Source organism: Tasmannia lanceolata, unplaced genomic scaffold (assembly GCF_043159265.1).
Source record: "Tasmannia lanceolata isolate RefF3 unplaced genomic scaffold, GAP_Taslan_0.1 ptg000048l, whole genome shotgun sequence".
Lineage (NCBI taxonomy): Eukaryota > Viridiplantae > Streptophyta > Magnoliopsida > Canellales > Winteraceae > Tasmannia > Tasmannia lanceolata.
This window is the reverse complement of record NW_027518725.1, coordinates 3477663-3496204: the sequence shown is the minus strand read 5'-3', so window position 1 is coordinate 3496204 and position 18542 is coordinate 3477663. Positions and strand designations below refer to the sequence as shown.

Here is an 18542-nt window from a genome sequence, read left to right as displayed (position 1 = left end):
CACTACCAAAAACTCAGTGACTCTATTCTCAAATTATCAAACTAGAACACTCTTTTTGTAAATAAAACACTCTTTTTGTAAAAAACATCCTTTATGGAGAAATTTAGAGGAGTGGCATTATTGAAAAGAGGCAGTGCGGGTGTCTCTCCTTCCAGAAACAAAAAGGAAGTAAAAGGAGTCCAGGCTGTAGAGAAGAGCACCATTCAATCCACCTAATAAATGCTCATTTAGAGGAGAGTGAGAGAGAGAGAGATAGAGAAAAATGGAGATAGAGAGAGAGAGGCACATAAAGAGAAGGAAAAGAAAGAGAAGGAAAATCGTACGTAAGGTCTTCTATTTCCATAAAAGGACGAAAGGATAGTCGCTTTCGTGGCCTTTTTGTTTTTCCTTTTCACCCACGAGAATTTCAAGGGGGGTTTTGATTTTTTCTCCTATATGTTTGTGGAAAAAAATAAAGAGAAGAGGATGAAAAAAACATAGAGAACTTTCCTTGTTTGAATCGCCGCTCAAACCGCTGATTATAGTCCTTCCATTTTGTTATTTACACCCCCTTCCCCTCTCTCTCTCCGTCTCTCTTATTTAATTTAATTTTAATTTATTTTTCTTCATTCTTCGGTTTTCACTCCGAAGAGCTCTCGAGAATGGACTAGGGTTTTTGCATGTTAGGATTTGAGAATTCAAATTCCATTTCTATTTTTCTTGTAAAAAATTTAGTAGATTTTCTTGAGATTTTGTAGGGATTTTGTAGGATTGACTAGATGGAGTTTCAATCTGGATTAGGGTTTTGTTGTGGGAAAATGGATTGTAATGTGATTATGGGGTGGTAGGTTTAGGGTTTTATTCTCTCTTTCTGGAAGATGGATTGTTATTTGATTATGGGGTGTTAGGGTTAGGGTTTTATTTTCTCTTCCTGGAAATGGGTTGTTAGGGTTAGGATTTTTTTTTCTCTTCTCGGAAATGGGTTGTTTCTCTTGCATATCTCCTCGCCGCAAGATAGAAGACAGTGGGGAAATTCAACCTAAATCTCATTTTAGTGTTGAATCCTCTTCTCGTAATCCTCATCACTCTGTTTTGATCTATCTTTTTTTATAGTTTTTTCCTTAATGTCTTTTGATTATGTTTTGTTGGAATTCGCTTGAATTTGCAGATAGTGGGAAGGGAAAGACGGCTTTTGATAGTAATGGGAAGAATAGTGAAGTTCATAAATGTAGTGCTGCTTGTAGCTTTACGTTTCGTGAACTTGCGATCGCGACTAGAAATTTTAGGGCTGCTGATTTGATTGGGGAAGGCGGGTTCGGAAGGGTTTATAAAGGGATCTTAGACACTGGCCAGGCAAGATGATATTTATGTCATCTTTTCTTGAATTGTTGTTGAAATGTACTTAAAATTTGTTCTTTTGTTAAATGTTTGTGGAAAAGAAACCAGGCTTAATCACACATTATGAAGAAATAAGAATCCTTTCATAGAAGATATAATAATTCTTGATTTTCTTTTTGAATTTTGTGATGGCGGAATTTGTGGGTTTCATTGAATATTGGGAGTTGATATTGTTGGGTTCTTTATTTTTCGTGTTTTGATTGATTATATATAGAATTCTGCTTTGACATTTATTTCTTATGAGCAGATTGTAGCAATCAAACAACTCAATCGGGATGGTCTTCAGGGAAATCAGGAGTTTGTTGTGGAGGTTCTCATGTTAAGTCTTTTACACCATGCTAATCTGGTTAACTTGATTGGTTACTGTGCTGATGGAGATCAAAGGCTTTTGGTTTATGAGTACATGCCCATGGGCAGCTTGGAAAATCATTTGTTTGGTCCGTATATCCCTCATCTGGAAAACTACATTTTGCATCCAATTTCGTTTTACAAAATTTCTAGATCATCCTTTTCTTTCTGAGCCTCGATTCTCATTTTCATTGGCGTATTCTTCTTTTTGTTCGTCCTTTGATTGATTGTTGACTGGTAATTTATTTTCTGTTATTAATCTTGGTTTGATCAAGATTTGGAAAGCATGATGGCATGTGTTAACTAGCTTATAAGTACAATACATGTAATGATTCCTTATATGTTGCTTTTCCCACTGGTTAAATTATATCGACTTATTACTCAATGTTGCAATTCAAAATACGAGTCAATGCAAAGCAGGAGCAATGACTAGTATGATGATTCCTTATCTGTTACGGCTAATCATATTACTCTATTAATTGATAGTTTTAGATCACTCATATGGTATAAATAGGGATCATTATGATACAAGTGGTAATAGTACATAGATTACTAATTTGGTATTTTCTGATTGGAGCCTAGATTCAGACGCCGCTTTGCAGTCAAAGACCGAGTTTCTATGGGATCAGTTCGAATGAACTTGGATCAAGCCAGATTCATTCTCAATCGAACTCTCTTTTCTTCATCTTTAGAGGAATGGTACCCTACTTGCTATTTATGGAGACCCATAGCCTTTTGTCCTGCCATATTCTTGGAATCCGGATTCTATTATGTTTGTCAATTAAATTGGCCTGCCTTATTAAGAAAGTCTGAAGTATGATGTTTTGGTTGGACAAACAACTGAACGAGAGGACCATGGCAAAGAAAAGTTGTTCCCTTCCATCGCCATAGGGCGTAGGCCGAGTGCAGCAAAGGTTCATTCATCAGTAGTTATAAGTAATGCTAGCTAATTCAAAGTCCGAAAGGGATCTTCCCTAATTTATGATTGTTAAAGTATAAAATATCTAATAACACCTTCTCCAATGGCTAAAGCTTTTTGGGTGATTGGTAGTTTTACATGGTATCAGAGCCAAAGGTCCTGAGTCATGAGTTCATACCTCCTTGATAGTAAAAATCCACATGCAATAGTCAAACCCAAAAGCGGATCACACATGTCACGTGTGGGCCAACCCTAAAAAAGAGGGGCCACACGTGAGGGGGAGTGTTAAAGAATAAAAGATTTAATAACACCTACTCCAATGGCTTAAGATTATGGAGTAATTGGTATGTGTGGGATGACCCTAAATAAGTGGGGCCACACGTGAGGGGGAGTGTTAAAGCATAAAAGATTTAAGTAATTGGTAAATTTCCAATGATGATTCCCTATCTGTTACTTATTTTACTCGACTGGTACACTACTTGCTATTTATGGGGACCTGGGGCTTGTCCCTCCACATTCTTGGAATCCGGATTCTAGTTTGATTTCAATTAAATTGTTCTGCCTTATTAAGGAAGTCTGAAGTATGCTGTTTTGGTTGGATTAGCAACTGAGCACGGGGATCAAAACAAAGAAATGTTGTGATTTCAATTAAATCAGTCCACTTAATTAAGAAAGTTTGAAATATGCTGTTTTGGTTGGATTAACAGCTGAACGTGGGGATCACAGCAAAGAAATGCTGTTTCCTGCCTTCTCCGCCGGCCTAGTGCAGCAAATGTTCATTCATAAGTAGTAATAAGTAATAGTAGCTAATTCAAAGGCTGAAAGGGATATGCACTAACATGTGATGATTCCTTATCTGTTACTGTTACTTTACTGGAGTGGTACCCTACTTGCTATTTATGGAGACCAAGGATTTTTGTCCTGCCCTATGATTTGTGGGCACGGACATGAGTGTGGTGTGTCGACAAGGACACGGAGTGTCCGACGCGGTAAACCCCCAAAATTTAGAAACAGAGACACATCTAAAAAAGAAAGTATATGTAATCATGATTTATGGATACAGATTCATGTGAATTCGTGTGTCGTGTTCGGATACGAGTTGTCTAACATGGCAACATTTTAAAATCTAGAAATGGTGACACATAAAATTACAGATTACTATCATAATTTGTAACAGTATAAGTATGGTATTCATTTAATAAACTAATAAATCTTAGAATTTATCAAATCTGATCTAAAACGAACATGAGAAAATCAAATAGCAACGCATTCATCAATTTAAGCTAAATGTCTTGTGTCTCCAATATACAATGAGAAAGGGAGACCAATATGATACAATGAATATAGTATTGGGTGAGGGGATATAACAGCCCATATTAGTTAAAGAAGAGCTAAAAGAAGAATATAATAAAAGAAGTAAACACAATATTCAATAATAAAATAGGTTGTCACACTTTTAGTAGTACATAAATTGTCCAAAGGAGTGTGGACATGTGTGGACAAGCGTGTTGTGTTGGACACGGCACGACACTTGTGTCTGCAATAAATTCAAAGTGTTGGCTAAATCATAGGTCCTATCACATTTTTGGATTCCAAATTCTAATATAATTTCAATTAAATTCGTTTTTGCCTTATTGAGAAAGTCTGAAGCTAAGTTATGAATTCCGTTTTGTTATGGAAGAAATGGCCACAACGTTTCGTTTCATCCGTGAAACCGGAACGAAACACGCCCAAATTCCGTTTTGTTTGGAATTTCGGTCTGTTTCAGCCGAAATAGGGTGTTTTGTCCTGTTTCGACCGAAACACCCCATTTTAGGTTTTTTTTTCTTCTCTTCTTCTTGTCTATTCCTAGTTCTCTTCTCTTCTTCTTTCCTCTTCTTAGTATTTACATGCAAAGTCATTAATGTCCATTTACTCAAGATTTACATATAAATAAGGGAATACCCCCCCCCCCCCCACCACCATTTGGATTAATTAAAAATAGTTTCAAGACCCAGTTCTAAAAAAAATAAAAAAGGCAACTTTCCAGTTCTGCTCAAGGTTTTAAATTTCGGGTTCGGAATGCATTTCGGTCCTCACCGAAACCGAAATTTCAGCCGATATTTCGAAATTTCGAACTATATTTATTGAAATCAAATAAAGTATATTTTATCCCCTACAAAATTTCGGCGAAATCTAATATTAAATAATAAATAAAACCCAGATTTTTTGGTGATATTCCTTAAATTTCGGTCGAAATTTTGTAACGTTTCGACTTTACCCAATTTTGGTTTCAGTCTCAACCGAAACCCGAAATTTCGGATTTCGGTCGAAATTTAAAACCTTGGTTCTGGTACAAAATTCAACCTTCTTTGGACGTTTCTGGCCGGGTCAAAATCTTAACTTGCAAATGATTTTTGGAAGGAGGTTTTTTCCAGGAGGAATGCTAGACTGAAGGGCGCCCTTGCAAAAATAGGATGAAAGGGCGTCCCCATGGGTTGAAAGTCACCATAGCGCATTTAATGTTCATTGATTTTTGCATGTTATAGATTCACTTTTGGGACTTTCCACCAATGGGGGTGCCTTTTCATCCTATTTTTGCAACGGCGAATCCATAAAGAATATATTGCATGCAATAGAAACGCCATCACACAGTCTCCTCTCCTTTTTATATCTCCCTCATTCCAAATCCTAAAACCAGCTTTAGAGAGCAATGTCTGGCCGTGGGATGGGCAGGAAGGGGCTTGGGAAGGGCGGAGCGATGCGGCACCGGATAGTGCTCCGGGACAACATACAGGGCATCACGAAGCCGGCGATCCGGCAACTTGCCCGGAAGGGTGGCGTGAAGCGGATGAGCGGTCTGGTCTATGAAGAGACGATGGTGGTTTTGAAGATCTTCTTGAAGAATGTCATAAGAGACGCCGTTAGCTATACAGAGCACGCAAAGAGGAAGACGGTCTCCGCCATGGATGTTGTGTGTGCACTCAAGAGGCAGGGGAGGACTCTGTTTGGATTTGGTGGTTGAGGATAAGAGCTTGTGCTGGGTGAATAAGGTTGCAGATGGGTTAGGGTTCGGGATTTAGGGTTAGGTTTTTGTTTTGTTTTTCTCTTTCTCTCTGTTGTAGTGTTTCTGCTTTTTATCGTGCTTTGTCGTTCTGGGTTCTATAAAGTTCGAATGCCGTTTGTTGCAAAGTGTCTGAAAATCTCAAATAAAAATCTGATGTTTGTCTGAAAAAAATATGGCATGCAATAGTGGAATTGTCAGAATAAATAGAGAGAGGGCAGAGTTGTGTTTTCTCTTTTGTTCCTGAGCTATTACTGATCTGTGTTTCTGTTTTGTATTTTATTGTTTGGATTGGACCACCCCGGTCTTGATTACCAGTAACATTTCATTATTTAAAAAAAAAAGAGAAAAGAAGAGACAGGGCGGAGTTGAGGGTTTAGATGTCTCTTCTAGGCTATGAGAGGAAGCCATAACTGTTGAAGCCAAAACATCTGTACTCGATTTGCATCCCAATACTTATGGATTACCTTGTAATGTAGAACTGTTGGAGATGCAGCTGGCAACCATGTGTGATCATTTCGTCGTCTTGCAGCTTGATTGTTCAGATAATCTTTATCGAGTAGTGGGGATACCCTATGTCATAAAAAAAAAAATCAATCTTTGCCGAGTCGCCTTCAAACCATGTATTGGTTATCCTTTATGTTGATGCACAGTTAATATGGTGTAGGACCACAGAGAATTCAGCAAGCTAATATGGTACCCAATGGGCAGTAATTATGACACAAACATGGCCATTTCCTCAACATCTCAAGTTACTCTTGGAAGAGTTGTCAAGAGTCTAAACCACCTCTGAGAAATAGAGAAAACAAGATATGTTTTGGCTTTCTGACTAGTATGTTAGGTTTACTCAACCCATTAGATACCTAAAGGCAAAGAATCTTCACCTTAGCTTGTTTCGCAGTCAAATTAAGATTTTTTTTTTTTTTGGCATTTATATCTTGGACCTGCTTGAGAATTGCTTTTGAATCTCATTCACAAGAGATGCCCACCTTTTTCACCATCACCTACCAGGCTACAACATTGTGAAAGATTGATCAATTCCATTCAGTTGTATTATTTTCTATAAAAACATTAACCAAATTTATCTTACTATCTATTACCCACTCTTATTCCTCCCATATCTTATGATATTTAATTTTGATGTGCTTCGCCTTGTCATAATAAACCTAGTTTTTCCCCAAGTGAATGGCAATATAACTTCAGAATACAACCCCATGTTTTCTTGTTTAATTCCAAGTCATGTGAATAATTCTGTCGTCCAAAAGCGTTATTGGCACCCTCTATGGTTGCCATGTACTCTGCCTCCTCCTGGATGCTAGATCGTTTGTATAGATTCCTTGGTGAATTGGGGGGACTCCAATGTGACCCGTTTCTTGGGGGAAAGGGCTGGTAGCTCTAGGGTTGTGTCGAGAATGATTGGCTTCTCAAATTTCGTTAGTAGAAATGCCATGGTTGATCAAGATTGGTAGATCATGAGGTGTGGGGTTCAAGTTTGGTAGATAGTTATGATCAAGAAATACCATGGTCGATCTGCCTCCATCGATGGGAATTTTTTAGGTAGGAACGCAACCTTAATAATAGTCTTTTGGATAGATTCCTCGTTGGCCCTCAATGAATTAATGCCTTCCTGGGAGTCCTACAAATTGGTTACACAGACCCATTTTGGATCATCATCCCATTCTCCTTGATCCTGGGTAGCGATCTTGGGGCCCTTCTTTTTGCTTTGAGCTTGCCTGGCTGGCAGTTTCCTCCCTAAAAAGATAATCTGAGTCTTGGTTAGTCAAAGGTGTCAGGCCTGGTTGACGTAAGACTAGCGTAGAAACTAAGATATGTATAAGCTAAGTGTGGGCCAAGGAGGTTGTGGGAGATGTGGAGAAACAAAAGCAGGACATTCTCTTTAGACGAGATCCTGTGGTTGGCTTAAGTGAAGCTAACTTTCTCAGTACAGATGAAGCACAAGAAAATGCCAACTCTTCGAGGATTATAACCGAATTGTTTCTTATTTCACGAGAGGAAGTGAGGTGGAAACAAAGGTCATAATGGAATTTCCAAAGAAAGGAAGAGAAAACACTTTCTACTTTCATAATACTGCCTGGGCAAGAAGACGTACTAACATAATCCACTCGCTAATTATTGGCTAGGAGAGGGTCCTTGTGCAGAATCTGATTTTTTAGGAGACTGTCTCTTTTTTTTATGCCTTGTACTCTGAAGACCGGATTATGTATGACTAGTTGGATCTGGTTCTCAGTGAGAGGGTGGAAAAACCTTTCTCCGAGGCAGAGGCTCGTTAGCCTCTCTTCTCTTTGCAAAAAGACAAAGCTCCTGGGCAGGAAAAACCCATCTCTTCGCTCAACCTTCTTCCAAGAATCCTAAGAGTGGACCAAAGGGGATTCCATGAAGATGTTTCATGAGTTTTATGAGGGCTTGAGCTTGAGCTTGAGCAAAGGTACGAGAGCCACTTTTATCACATTGATCCCCAAGGATGGCTCAGAAAGCCTTGTCAATTTTCCCTCCATTAGCTTAGTAGGAAGTGTTTTTAAGATTTTAGCTAAAGTGCTGGCGGATAGACTTTGTGGGGCCCTAGAAGAAATCATTTCTAGCCATCAGAGTGCCTTCATAAAGGGCAGACAGATCCTAGAAGGAGCTTTACTACCTAACAAATACATCAAGCTTTATCACTCTACTAAAAAAAACGAGGGAATTTTTGTGTAAATTGACATAGAAAAAGTGTACAACAGAGTGGAGTCAGGATGGGTTTCGGATCAAGATGGCATGGTTGGCTAAGTTCTTAAGTATGCACAGTGCAGATCTTGATCCTTGGGAATGCCTCGCGTAGATGTTTCTCAAGACTTAAAATGGATTACACCAGAGGGCCCCTCTTTCCCCTTTCCTATTCTCTCTCATGGCATATGTTTTCAATAGGGGATGGTGTATAAAGCTAGCTCTTCCAGCCTGATTGAAGGTTTCTACGTTGGACATGACGATATCCACATTTTGCATCTCCAATATGTGGGCGATACTTTGCTCCTCAGTTTCCCTGAGGTTCAGAAGATTATAAATCTTAAGGCAGTTCTTAGATGCTTTGAAGCGATCCCAGGACAACATATAAATTTCAGCAAGTCCGTCATTATGGTAGTTCGGCTAGAGGATTTTTAGATTGAGAAAATTGTGAGGCTCTTGAGATGTAGGGCTGGGTTCATCCCCAATTCTTGCTTAGGATTGCTTTTGTGCATCGACAGACCCTCCAAGAGTCTATAGGGTCCCGTCGTTGAAAGAGCGCACAAAAGACTAGCCTCTAGAAGAAGAGTCTCATGTCTCTTGGTGGCAATATTACTCTTGTTGTTTTGGCAAATCTCCCTGTTTATTTTATGTCCCTTTTCCATTGCCTTGTCTGGGTGATTACAAGAACTGAGTAGCTTCAAAGGAACTTTTTCTAGAACGATGGAAATATCAAAAGTATTACCTCGTTAGGTGGGATGATGTGTGCAAGCTTAAAGAGAGAGGCCTTAGTATCCGGTAGCTAAAATCGATGAATAAAGCCCTTCTTGGAAAATAGCTTTTTGGTAGTTTGGAGGATAGAGATAGTATTTGAAGATGGGTTATTATATCCAAAGGGTACAGTTTTGGTTGGTGGTCTTCGATGGGAGATTACATAGAGCAAAGTTCCTTGTCGAGTTAATGGGAAGACTAGTACTACATTCTTACTGGAGAACATTCTTACTGGACCCCTTGCCTGGACAACATTCTTACTGGAGACCATCTCAGATATAGAAAAAAAGATTTTTGTGAACCACTATGCGTTATGTCCTGAGGATGTTGAGTAAGTTGATCACTTTCTAATTAATTGTGGATTCACTATTATGATCCTGTCTCTCATTCATAGCTTTTTCAGTGTTAGTTGGGTTCTTCCTGGTCGCATGGACTGTTTGAAAATTGGGTCTCCTTTCCTTGGCATTCCAGGAGTAGTTTTTTGGAACCTTTTCTTTGCAGCGTCACTGTGGTCAATTTGGAAATAGAAGAATCTTTAAAAGGAATATCGAGGAGTATGAGAAGTATCCAAAGACAAATCTTCGCTTTGGTTGTTCAATGCGGAACTAATCTTCCTTTGTCCAGGAGCACTTTGGTCTCTTAATTCTACAGGTCTTGGAAGGAAATCTGGCTGAGTAGTTGTGGATCGCCCTTGTCCTAGATGGGATCCTTCTTTTTTTAAATCTGAACTTCGATGGGTCATGTATAAAAAATTCGAGCCCTGCTGGCATTGGAGGTCTTCTCAGGAACTCTTCGAGTGAGGTCAGGATGTCAAATGAGCTCTTCCAGGGCCCATTGGTGGAAAATAATAATTAGACCTAGAACCTTGCTCCCATTTATGATATTAGACTAGTAGGTCGGAATTTGTTTGATCAGCCATCGTAGAGGGGCTGACTCCCTCAATTTTATCAGATGGATGAGGGATGTTAAGTGTTATCCATGTAGATTCACAAATTCCATTGAAGAGATTCTGGGTGTTTTTGAGAGTTAGAACACGATTATCCCGTCCTGTGTGGCGCTCGACCAACTGTAAGGTGGACCGGCTTGCCATTTCTAGGATCGACAGAGATGATATTATTGTCAATTTCTTTGATCGGCTCAACTTAAGAGGGTGTGGCTCTCTCAATGTTATCAGATGGATGAGGGATGGTAAGTGTTATCCATGTAGATTCACGAACACTATTGAAGAGATTCTGGATGTGATTGAGGGTCACAACGCGATTATCCGTCATGTGTGGCGCTTGGCCAACTGTAAGGTGGACCGGCTTGCCTGTTATGGGATCATCAGAGATGATATTTTTGTCTTTCATTTCCTCCCTCGATAAGAGTTTTGTATATTTGTTAGCCCTGTTCCTTTTTGTTTTGGAGTTGTGTTCTCTATTTGTTTCTTTCACTCTAAGACACCCTCGGCCTTGTAATTTCTTATTGTTTTTAATAATATTTCATTGCCATGAAAAGAACTTGTCAGATTAGGGGTTGCTCAAAGTTTCCAAATATAGAAACAAATCCAACCACAAGATTTTGGATCTAAGGTAAGGCAATCGTAAACAATTTCGAATAGAATTTAGAACTGGACCTTGGATCATGAAATCTAACCACATTGTAAACTCGGCTGACGTTTATCTAACCGCCCGTCGTGATCTTCGATCAAATTCGTTCAAAATATTCTTCACAATAGCCATAATAAACCCGAATTATCCACTGAAATTTCCTAAAAAGGGCTGTCCAGTGCACGAGGCTCCCGCCATTTCAAGGTCCGAAATTTCCTACTGAAACTGAAATGTTTCTGTTTCCATTGCAACTGAAACCTAAATTTAAAACCTTAGTCGTCATTGGAACTCCTTATGTTTGTTACTTGGGCTTTGGAAGCCCTAGGGAGGTTTTGGTTAAATTGTTCACGCACTGAACACAGTTTGCAATTGTTCTGTTCATCTCAAATCATTAGATCTCTTTTAAGTTAGAAGTTCTTCAGACAGCAATTAAAAGATAAAAGAAGTGAAAATGGCGTATAGAATTATGGAGTAATCATCTTCCAATTCTTCAATTCTTTAAGGGTTTTTTATAATTGCTCATGAAATGCTCCATAACTAAGGTTTAATTTGTGGTTTTATTCATTCAGGTATGCAGCCAGACAGAGAGCCACTCGGATGGAACACACGGATGAAGATTGCTGTTGGTGCTGCTCGAGGACTTGAGTATTTGCATGTCGAAGCAAACCCACCTGTTATTTATCGGGACTTGAAATCTGCAAATATATTGTTGGATAATGACTTCAACCCTAAGCTTTCCGATTTTGGACTTGCGAAACTCGCCCCTGTTGGCGACAAAACTCATGTTTCAACTAGGGTGATGGGAACATATGGCTACTGTGCCCCGGAATACGCCATGAGTGGTAAGCTGACACTCAAGTCTGATATATATAGCTTTGGTGTGGTTCTGTTGGAGTTGATCTCAGGTAGGAAGGCAATCGACAATTCCAAGCTAGCAGGAGAGCAGAATCTAGTAACTTGGGTACGTTACTGCTACATTGATAGTTGTTAAAGTATAAAAGATTAATAATGCCCTTCTCCAACAGCTTAAGCTTTTGGAGAAGTTGGTAAGTTTACATGGTATCAGAGCCAAAGGTCTTGAGTTCGAACCCTCCCGGATAGCAAAAATCCACATGCGATGGTCGGCCCAAAGTGGGACCACATGTGCCACGTGTTTGCCAAGTGGGCCACACGTGCGGGGGAGTGTTAAAGTATAAAAGATAAATAATGCCTTTTTCCAATAGCTTTTGGAGAAGCTGGTAAGTTAACAATAGTCATGTTGGTTTTGAAATAGATTGCAAGTCAGAGTACTATATTTTATTCTTGACTAACTCCATATGATCTGGGAATCGAAGTTGGGCTTCCTTGTGAACTGCATTCACCTGCCAACTAGGACGTCACACGTGAACTTTATGACCTTAATTTTGCATTCCTTATGTCCTAAGTCCTAACTTCTAGCACAACATGCTTCTTTCCTAATCAATATGGTCATTTTTGAAATTTAAGTGTAAATAAGGTTTATTTTCTTATTTTTTCTGTATTTCCAAATCCAGACAAATTCTTTGGTATATTGTGCCATTGCTTTAAAGAAAGAGTTCTCCTTCTCCCACGCTGTTCTGTTCATGGCGCCAGTTTATTTGTTTGATGTGCTGGCCATAGTAGTCAGAAACTCCTTGGGCGGGTGGGAAACTCATTTCCCCTAAAATGCATTTTGGAAACGTTTCCGAAAAATGATAAAAAAAATTGGGGAAATGTTTCCAAAACTTTTCCGAAACGCATGGGAAACATATGAGAAACTTATGTGAAACATGTGTGAAATGAGTGAGAAACATATGAAAAACTTGTAGGAAACATATGTGAAACGTGTGGGAAACATGTGTGAAACTTTCGAAAATAATAGCGTATATTGCAATAAAAAAAAAAAAAATTCAAATAGAAACATTAATTTAACCGATTTTAAATTCACAAAAACATATATTTCGTGTTTTCCTTCTGTCTCGTGCATTTTCATTGACGTTTCTCTATCGTTTCTAATGCGTTTCCTAAGACGTTTCTTATACGATTTTCAACAGTTTTCCCGTTTCTCATTTCCCCTATATTTTTTCCTTGTGTTTCCCGTTGCTGTTTCACGTTTCGCTTCCCAAATTCGTTTTTCACCTAGGTCACTATGGTGCTGATGATACTTGCAGTCATATAGAAACTTTCTAGAAAATTTTAAGGGCTATTGACCTAGTGGGTTGTCCTAGCAATTTTCATAAGAACCTGGTGATATTGGAAATTCCTCGGGAAGAAGAAAATCTTGGGGATTTTGAGTTTTTAATCTCTTCATGCAGTGGTGAAATTGTATTTCGTTAGTTTCTTTGTGTGGTTTGAAACCTCCACACAAGAATGGACTCTTCCAGGATTGTCATTTAAACTAGATTTGGCCAAGTAGACATTCGACTCAAGGGCAAATCCTTCCTTTGTGAGATAAGTATTCAACTTTCATAAGACATAAATGAGAGGCATTGATTTTTTTTGCCCCCTGTATGAGCCCCCCTTTTTACGTGATTTGACGTCTAAAAGCGTTAAAGTCTGCCCACAATTCACGTTAACAGAGGGGGGGGGGGGGGGGGCGAAAAAATTGTCTCCCTATATAAATTGATGGTTAAAAACGATCTACAAGGATGTCTGTATCTTTTCTAATTCATTCCAACAAATCAGCTAACCGAATTATGTGTTGACTTGTCATCTATTTCTTTGTTTCAGTCTCGTCCTTTTTTCAGGGATCGGAGAAAGTTTGTTCACATAGCCGATCCATTGTTGCAAGGCCGGTACCCTGTCCGTTGTTTCCATCATGCAATTGCCATCACGGCAATGTGCCTTCAAGAACAACCCAATTTTCGCCCCCTTATTGGTGACGTAGTTGTTGCACTCGAATATTTGGTGTCTCAACCTTACCCCTCAGAAGTTAGTATGAAGCGCAGTCCCCCACCATCACCGCCTTCCCCGCAGGCTACTGGCACATTTTCTCGAAAACCCGGCAACAAAATCAGTTCTGCATCGTTTAAATAGGGGAACAAACAAATTATAGAAATTTGACCATTGGGTTTTACTACGTCAAAAGTCAAAAATCTATTCACCTTTCGGCGGCAGGGAGAAGGTAAGGTTTTGTGAATTTGTTTCTTGGTCTGATGATTGATTTAACATATGGATCTATGCACTTAAAGGTGTACATATGGGGCTATTTGGATAAATGGATTTTATAATCTAGGATGGTATAGTATAGGATTTTTCAACCTAAAACCTTGATGTTATAAGTTAAAACCTGGATTTTATAAGCTAAAACTTGTATTTTGCAACCCTGGATTATAAAATCGAGGTTTTAGCTTATAAAATCCAGGTTCTGGATTGTAAAATACAGGATTTTACAATCCTGATTTATAAAATCCATGTATACAAACAGCCCCATATGTCTGTATGAAGTCTTATTAAATCCAGGTTCTAGATTGTTAAATACAGCAGGATTTTATGAGGGCGATGATATGCCCCCACCCCCCAAACAACCCACCACCACCACCTCTTTTAACGTGATTTGATGTCAAAAAGCGTTGAAGTTGCCCACTGTTCACATTGTAAGGGGGGTGAATGCGTACTGCAGGGGAGGTGAAAATATGTTGCCTTTTTACGATCCTGAATTATAAAATCCATGGTTACAAACAGCCCCAATATGTCTGTATGAAGTCATGAGACTGATTTTTTTTCTTCTCTCCTGTTTTGGTGATAGTGATCAGATTTTCAGTGTGGATTGCTGTCAAAATGACGGAGATGGAAAAAGGAGAGATAGAATTGGGCCTGTTGTATAGTAAGAACTCCTTCACATGTCTATATATAGATTTTATATGATTGTAAGAGGGTTCCAGTGTATTCCTTGAATGCTTTTTGTGATCAGTGTCCATAGAATTTTACAGTTATATGTTACATGGATTCCTGTATATGTATACTCTGTGCTGTCGAACTTATGGATTTTCTTCTACTTTGTTTTCTCTTGAGAGATTAGGGAGAGTGCTTTCTCTTCTAATAATATGGGAGGGGGAAAAGATCTCTGCATTCCCTTGTTTTAGTAATGGCACTACTCTTCATTGTACTCTTCTCTTGTATTTTGTTAAGAAAATTTCTAAAAAGTTAGTGGTCTTATGTGCCATGTGGACTTGATCGGATCCGTTAATCTGACTGTTGGGCCGGCACCCAGGCAAAATGCCTCTGTGAACACCTTGATTGGATGATCCTAAGCCCTTGATTGTTTTGGTTAGTCCTTTTGAATTTCTGTATGGGATGCTTCTGTGGCATGAGAGACCTAAACCCTGTGGCTCCCATCTTGATATTCTACAATACAAGATCAGCGGTCTTGATTGAACACACATTCCCTTATGTGGGACCTAAAAGCTGATCTCAAGCGTTACAATTTTCTTCAAAAATCTCTAAACAAAGAACTAGTTAAGAGCTTAATGAAGAGTGCCCTTACCAAAAGAAGGGAGTGTGGATATCATTTTTGTACTTGCAGTTGTCATAACCTTTAGATTGGCCGCAGTTAGAAGAAGAGTTCTCTACATTCGGGTGACTGAAGATTTTGAAAGAATTCATAATGCATTCGAAGTATTTTAATAAACACACCCTTACTCGGGTACACATACAAGGACAAACAATGCACACTGTTGGATGTTATTGTACTGTGATCAGTCTTTATTTTTTGGGATATAGGAGATCCAAAGCAGGGGGGTATCCGATAAACGGTTCTGATCAATCAAAAGTGGGACCCACTATTGTATTACGGTGAGGTCACACCTTACTGAATTATTCCTCATCCATGATTAGTGAATTTTCTTTCAACGTGACAAGGGCATCCACGATTACTCACATTTTGGTCAAATTCACCCCCTTTAATGGTTTTTCTTAGATAATATAGAATGTTAAAGGTAACAGATAACATATCTTAGATAATATAGAATGTTAAAGGTAACAGATAACATAGAATGTTAAAGGGGGGATTTTATCCGTCAGGAGGGGAATATCATTTCCCTTACCTTTTTCTCTATTCATTTTCATCTCAACATTTTACCTCATACATTTTTCAATAGTAGTTCAGGAGTGTTGGAATAGTGATTAATAGTGTTTGAATAGTGATTCATGTGTTTACATAGTGTTTCTTAAGTGTAAATAGTGGTTAAAGCTGTATAAATAGTAGTTCAGAGGGTGTAAATAGTGGTTCCAACTCTACCATCAGTGGTTCATGGGTGTACGTAGTGGTTAAAACAATATAAATAGTAGTTCAGGGTTGTACAAAGTGATTCATTGGATTCGATTCCATCTAGTTTAAATTGGTTCATTAGATTGAATTTCACCTACTTGAATAGTGGTTCAAGAGTGTTGGTATAGTGTTGGAATAGTGGTTCATGTGTTTACATAGTGTTTCTTAAGTATAAATAGTGGTTTAGAGGATATAAATAGTGGTTCCAACTCTAGCAATAGTAGTTTATGGGTGGAAGTAGTTGTTGAAAAACAACAACCGAGAGTCGACTGAAGCTTTGACTTCGAAAGTTCTGTTTTCTTTAAAAATTGAACAGAAACACTGCAAGGTGCTTCAAGAATTGACTTCAAAAGAAAATGAACCTGAGTCGACTCTGAAACTATTATTTTGCTTAAAATCGAGTCTAAAGTCGACTCTGAATCTTATGTTGCATATCATATCGTAATAAGCATAAGCCTTTTGAGTTGCCCAAATCATGCAGATCTATATATTGACACGCCCAAATCTTGAACATGTAAGAAAACAATGAACTTTTCCTTCTACGTATATTCAATTACAGAAAACAATGAAAGACATTAAAGTGGTCATTTATCTGTCCCTTCCATGTAGATTCAATTACAGAGAACAATTACAGTCATTCATTTGTCCTTCCATGTACATTTAATTACAGAAAACAATCGACAACATTTAAATTTTCCTTTCATGTACAATATTGGCAAAGTCGTATATATTGATATGCCCATACACACCCTCTAAGAATTCATCGAGTAGAGTTCTTCTCATAACAGTAATATCAGCATGCATGAAGTCAAAACTTTCATATCTGCTCAGACATTCCATTTCCTTAATAACAAATAGCCTACAATCAAAGCTGCAAGAAATGAAGAATAAATAAAGTTAGAACCAAGGTTTTAAATTTCGGTTTCAGTCCCAATTTCAAACCCATGGATTCTAGTTTGAAATTCTGAAAATTTGGACAAAATTTTGTAACATTTTTTTTTTAAATAACAATAAATTGAAGTTTCTGACCAAAATTTTGAAATTTTTATGAAATTCAGTCCGAAATTCGAAATTTTAGAATTTCGGTCCCCACCGAAATTCGAAATTTCGGATCTTGATCGAAATTTAAAACCATGGTTAAAACTGAAGAGATTTCAAAGTTGTAGGAACCACTTGAAATCAGTTTACATCACCAGTTTTTTTAAATAGGTCGTTGAGCAAGTCCATCCACTTGAAATGCACTTATTTCTACATCTTTCGCCTACCATACTTAACCATAAAATTTGTGCTACATTCATAATTTCGAACCACTAGTATCATATTACCTATTCTAAACACCCTAAGTTGTTTTTGCCAACACCGCACTAAAATGGTCATAAGTTTTTTGTGTATTTTGACACCGTCTAGTTTGATCAAATGTCCAAATGGGCTACTTTTTATCAAATCTTCATGCTCTTCCCAAAGTTTTAAGGATTGTATGCAGTCTTGAAAACAGGAAGGACAGTATCTAGATGGAAGATAAATAGCCTGCATAGAAATGCATTATCGTAAAAGCATAAACACTTACAAAAAATCGCTAATGAATGAATAAATGTACGAGCTGAAGTCATAGTTACTCAACACAGTGTCAGCGTAGCCTTACTTAATCCGCCCTTCTTTGCAGAAACAAAATCATTGCAGTATGTGAACAGATGTTATACCTGAGTAGATACATACTAAAGACACTAAAATAGACTTTCAGCCACTAATTATAGATTTCAACTAATAAACCACTACTACACTACTTTCAACCACTAATTACATATTTCAACCACTAATTTCTCATTATATACAGTTTGCACAAGTATTTCAACACTTCGGACCACTACATTGACACCACTAATTGCATATTTCAATTACTAATTTATCACTATAAACTACTATTACACCTATTCAGACCACTATAGTAACTTTTAACCAATTATAAACAATAATTACAGAGTTCAACCACTAGTTGGACACCTTCAGCCACTAAATAGAAGATTTCAACCACTATTACACCTGGTTGTGAATTATCATCCACTATTTACACACTGTAGAAGCACTAAAAAGACACTTTTAACAAGTAATTATAGATTTCAACTACATTTCAAACAATAAGTACAGAGTTCAACCATTATTTGGACGCTTTGAAGCACTAAAACATATTTCAACCACCTGATTTCACATTTTTAACCACTATTTTACATACTATAGGCAATTTGAATCACTAAAAAGACACTTCCAACCACTAATTATAGAATTCAACCACATTCGAAATAATAATTACAGAATTCAGGAACTATTTGAATACTTTCAACCACTAAACAGACACTTTCAACCGTTAAATACAGAGTTTCAACCATTAAATAAACACTTGTAACCACTAACTAGTAACTGTTAACCATAATATTACATCTGCTTTCTCATTTTCAACCACTACTTGGACACTATAGATCTTTGAACCACTAATTACATATTAGTGGTTCAAAC

General features: G+C 37.9%; 2 protein-coding genes across 5 annotated transcripts; both read left to right on the top strand.

Annotated features, from left to right (window-relative positions):
- Positions 1–214: 214 nt before the first annotated feature.
- Positions 215–14762, top strand: LOC143864102 (putative serine/threonine-protein kinase PBL21). Of its 4 annotated transcripts, none has more exons than XM_077374894.1 (6): positions 215–323; positions 1148–1332; positions 1625–1814; positions 11335–11726; positions 13493–13886; positions 14511–14762. In XM_077374894.1, exons 1-5 carry the CDS (start codon positions 263–265, stop codon positions 13796–13798), a joined length of 1134 nt encoding a protein of 377 aa, XP_077231009.1. In that variant the 5' UTR covers positions 215–262; the 3' UTR covers positions 13799–13886; positions 14511–14762. The 4 variants fall into 4 exon arrangements, with proteins under 4 accessions (XP_077231009.1, XP_077231010.1, XP_077231011.1 ...); XM_077374893.1 differs by lacking the exon at positions 215–323 and adding an exon at positions 370–1051; XM_077374895.1 differs by lacking the exons at positions 215–323; positions 14511–14762 and adding an exon at positions 366–1051 and having other exon boundaries at positions 13510–13791.
- Positions 5215–5918, top strand: LOC143864103 (uncharacterized). The gene has a single exon (XM_077374897.1). It carries the CDS (start codon positions 5337–5339, stop codon positions 5646–5648), a length of 312 nt encoding a protein of 103 aa, XP_077231012.1. The 5' UTR covers positions 5215–5336; the 3' UTR covers positions 5649–5918.
- Positions 14763–18542: the final 3780 nt, after the last annotated feature.